Source organism: Lepidochelys kempii, chromosome 1, assembly GCF_965140265.1.
Source record: "Lepidochelys kempii isolate rLepKem1 chromosome 1, rLepKem1.hap2, whole genome shotgun sequence".
NCBI classification, from domain to species: domain Eukaryota; kingdom Metazoa; phylum Chordata; order Testudines; family Cheloniidae; genus Lepidochelys; species Lepidochelys kempii.
This window is the reverse complement of record NC_133256.1, coordinates 299,303,702-299,308,278: the sequence shown is the minus strand read 5'-3', so window position 1 is coordinate 299,308,278 and position 4,577 is coordinate 299,303,702. Positions and strand designations below refer to the sequence as shown.

The window sequence follows — 4,577 nt, the reverse complement described above, 5'->3', positions numbered from 1 at the left end:
GTTGTAATGAGCCAGAAAAAACAGAGCCTCTGTTAAATCCATGTTTTTAGTGTCTTGCAGAGTTATGAATTTAAGTTCTCCAGTTCAACTGTTGAAGGTGTTGTGCAGGTGTTCGTTTTGTTTGAGGATGAGGACTGAGATCCCTTCAGAAGTGTTCACCCACCAATGACAGGGTGTTTTTGTTTTTTGCCATTTTTCTGTGTGAGTTCATTAAAGGGCATAATGATTGTCTTGTTTCTCCCACATTTTGTTGGGGCATGGAGTGAGCTGGATGGGGTATACCACATACTGTGATAGGCATGTATAGGACCATGGATCTTGCCAGATACGTTGGGGGGGGGGTGTTGTCCATTGCCCTCAGGGTTTGCATCTGCTATTCTGGCAGGGTCTTGTGCCATTTTGAGTTGCTGTGTTCTGGTCTGCGGGATACTTGCTTCAGATAATGAAATTGAGGGAGTTGTTTGAAGGCCAGAAGAGAGGGTTCAGGAAAGATTTCTTTCAAGCTGTGGTCCCCATCAAGTATGGGTTTTAACAGTTTGATAATACACCATATGGATCCCAGTGTGGTGTGCTAGTGACAACTAGGGGTGTGCAATCAGTGGGGTTTTTCTTCTCTCTCTCTCTTTTCTGTATGGAAGCAAATTCTCCCAGGATATTTGGGTGACCCATCCATTATGTGATCTACATTTCTGGCGGTGTGTCCTTGCTTAGCCCTGGTCTACACTAGGACTTTAGGTCGAATTTAGCAACGTTAAATCGATTTAAACCTGCACCCGTCCACACAGTGAAGCCCTTTATTTCGACTTAAAGGGCTCTTAAAATCGATTTCCTTACTCCACCCCTGACAAGTGGATTAGCGCTTAAATCGACGTTCCCAGCTCGAATTTGGGGTACTGTGGACACAATTCGATGGTATTGGCCTCCGGGAGCTATCCCAGAGTGCTCCATTCTGACCGCTATGGACAGCACTCTCAACTCAGATGCACTGGCCAGGTAGACAGGAAAAGAACCGCAAACTTTTGAATCTCATTTCCTGTTTGGCCAGCGTGGCAAGCTGCAGGTGACCATGCAGAGCTCATCAGCACAGGTGACCATGATGGAGTCCCAGAATCGCAAAAGAGCTCCAGCATGGACCGAACGGGAGGTACGGGATCTGATCGCTGTTTGGGGAGAGGAATCCGTGCTATCAGAACTCCGTTCCAGTTTTCGAAATGCCAAAACCTTTGTGAAAATCTCCCAGGGCATGAAGGACAGAGGCCATAACAGGGACCCGAAGCAGTGCCGCGTGAAACTGAAGGAGCTGAGGCAAGCCTACCAGAAAACCAGAGAGGCGAACAGCCGCTCTGGGTCAGAGCCCCAAACATGCCGCTTCTATGATGAGCTGCATGCCATTTTAGGGGGTTCAGCCACCACTACCCCAGCCGTGTTGTTTGACTCCTTCAATGGAGATGGAGGCAATACGGAAGCAGGTTTTGGGGACGAAGAAGATGATGATGAGGAGGAGGTTGTAGATAGCTCACAGCAAGCAAGCGGAGAAACCGGTTTTCCCGACAGCCAGGAACTGTTTCTCACCCTAGACCTGGAGCCAGTACCCCCCGAACCCACCCAAGGCTGCCTCCTGGACCCAGCAGGCGGAGAAGGGACCTCTGGTGAGTGTACCTTTTAAAATGCTATACATGGTTTAAAAGCAAGCATGTGAAAGGATTACTTTGCCCTGGCATTTGCGGTTCTCCTAGATGTAGTCCTAAAGCCTTTGCAAAAGGTTTCTGGGGAGGGCAGCCTTATTTCGTCCTTCATGGTAGGACACTTTATCACTCCAGGCCAGTAACACATACTCGGGAATCACTGTAGAACAAAGCATTGCAGTGTATGTTTGCTGGCATTCAACCAAAATCCGTTCTTTATCTCTCTGTGTTATCCTCAGGAGAGTGAGATATAATTCATGGTCACCTGGTTGAAATAGGGTGCTTTTCTTCAAGGACACTCAGTATAGCCCATTCCTGCTGGGCTGTTTGCCTGTGGCTGAACAGAAATGTTCGCCGCTGTTAGCCACAGGGAGGGGGGAAGGTTGAGGGGGTAGTCACGCGGTGGGAGGAGGCAAAATGCGACCTTGTAACGAAAGCACATGTGCTATGTATGTAATGTTAACAGCAAGGTTTACCCTGAAAGAGTGTAGCGACTGTTTTATAAAATGTGTCTTTTTAAATACCGCTATCCCTTTTTTTTTCTCCACCAGCTGCATGTGTTTCAATGATCACAGGATCTTCTCCTTCCCAGAGGCTAGTGAAGCTTAGAAAGAAAAAAAAACGCACTCGCGATGAAATGTTCTCCGAGCTCATGCTGTCCTCCCACACTGACAGAGCACAGACGAATGCGTGGAGGCAAATAATGTCAGAGTGCAGGAAAGCACAAAATGACCGGGAGGAGAGGTGGAGGGCTGAAGAGAGTAAGTGGCGGGCTGAAGAGAGTAAGTGGCGGGCTGAAGACAGGGCTGAAGCTCAAATTTGGCGGCAGCGTGATGAGAGGAGGCAGGATTCAATGCTGAGGCTGCTGCAGGACCAAACCAGAATGCTCCAGTGTATGGTTGAGCTGCAGCAAAGGCAGCTGGAGCACAGACTGCCACTGCTGCCCCTCTGTAACCAACCGCCCTCCTCCCCAAGTTCCATAGCCTCCACACCCAGACGCCCAAGAACGCGGTGGGGGGGCCTCCGGCCAACCAGCCACTCCACCACAGAGGATTGCCCAAAAAAAAGAAGGCTGTCATTCAATAAATTTTAAAGTTGTAAACTTTTAAAGTGCTGTGCTTAAAGTGCTGTGTGGCATTTTCCTTCCCTCCTCCACCACCCCTCCTGGGATACCTTGGTAGTCATCTCCCTATTTGTGTGATGAATGAATAACGAATGCATGACTGTGAAGCAGCAATGACTTTATTGCCTCTGCAAGCGGTGATTAAAGGGAGGAGGGGAGGGTGGTTAGCTTACAGGGAAGTAGAGTGAACCAAGGGGCGGGGGGTTTCATCAAGGAGAAACAAACAGAACTTTTACAGCGTAGCCTGGCCAGTCATGAAACTGGTTTTCAAAGCTTCTCTGATGCGTACCGCGCCCTCCTGTGCTCTTCTAACCGCCCTGGTGTCTGGCTGCGCGTAACCAGCAGCTAGGCGATTTGCCTCAGCTTCCCACCCCGCCATAAATGTCTCCCCCTTACTCTCACAGATATTGTGGAGCACACAGCAAGCAGTAATAACAGTGGGAATATTGGTTTCGCTGAGGTCTAAGCGAGTCAGTAAACTGCGCCAGCACGCCTTTAAACGTCCAAATGCACATTCTACCACCATTCTGCACTTGCTCAGCCTGTAGTTGAACAGCTCCTGACTACTGTCCAGGCTGCCTGTGTACGGCTTCATGAGCCATGGCATTAAAGGGTAGGCTGGGTCCCCAAGGATACATATAGGCATTTCAACATCCCCAACAGTTATTTTCTGGTCTGGGAATAAAGTCCCTTCCTGCAGCTTTTGAAACAGACCAGAGTTCCTGAAGATGCGAGCGTCATGTACCTTTCCCGGCCATCCCACGTTGATGTTGGTGAAACGTCCCTTGTGATCCACCAGAGCTTGCAGCACTATCGAAAAGTACCCCTTGCGGTTTATGTACTCGGCGGCTTGGTGCTCCGGTGCCAAGATAGGGATATGGGTTCCGTCTATAGCCCCACCACAGTTAGGGAATCCCATTGCAGCAAAGCCATCCACTATGACCTGCACATTTCCCAGGGTCACTACCCTTGATATCAGCAGATCTTTGATTGCGTGAGCTACTTGCATAACAGCAGCCCCCACAGTAGATTTGCCCACTCCAAATTGATTCCCAACTGACCGGTAGCAGTCGGGCGTTGCAAGCTTCCACAGGGCTATCGCCACTCGCTTCTCAACTGTGAGGGCTGCTCTCATCCTGGTATTCATGCGCTTCAGGGCAGGGGAAAGCAAGTCACAAAGTTCCATGAAAGTGCCCTTACGCATGCAAAAGTTTCGCAGTCACTGGGAATCGTCCCAGACCTGCAACACTATGCGGTCCCACCAGTCTGTGCTTGTTTCCCGAGCCCAGAATCGGCGTTCCACAGCATGAACCTGCCCCATTAGCACCATGATGCATGCATTGGCAGAGACCATGCTTTCAGAGAAATCTGTGTCCATGTCCTGATCACTCACGGGACCGCGCTGACGTCGCCTCCTCGCCCGGTATCGCGTTGCCATGTTCTGGTGCTGCATATACTGCTGGATAATGCGTGTGGTGGTTGATGTGCTCCTAATTGCCAAAATGAGCTCAGCGGCCTCCATGCTTGCCTTGGTATGGCGTCCACACAGAAAAAAGGCGCGGAACGATTGTCTGCCGTTGCTCTGACGGAGGGAGGGGCGACTGACGACACGGCTTACAGGGTTGGCTTCAGGGAGCTAAAATCAACAAAGGGTGTGCCTGTACATCAAGGAGTATTTCAGGCAGGACTGCACGGAGGGTTCCAATAAGAAATGGTGCACCAAAGTTATCGTTGTTATTGGAACAAGGAGGTTAGCCTGGCCTCTGATT

The 4,577-nt window shown here is 50.0% G+C and overlaps 1 protein-coding gene across 1 annotated transcript; it reads left to right on the top strand.

Annotated features, from left to right (window-relative positions):
- The first annotated feature begins 1,046 nt into the window (after nucleotides 1–1,046).
- LOC140910211 (uncharacterized) lies at nucleotides 1,047–2,778 on the top strand. The gene is made up of 2 exons (XM_073340679.1): nucleotides 1,047–1,649; nucleotides 2,237–2,778. Exons 1-2 carry the CDS (start codon nucleotides 1,067–1,069, stop codon nucleotides 2,776–2,778), a joined length of 1,125 nt encoding a protein of 374 aa, XP_073196780.1. The 5' UTR covers nucleotides 1,047–1,066.
- The last annotated feature ends 1,799 nt before the right edge of the window (nucleotides 2,779–4,577 follow it).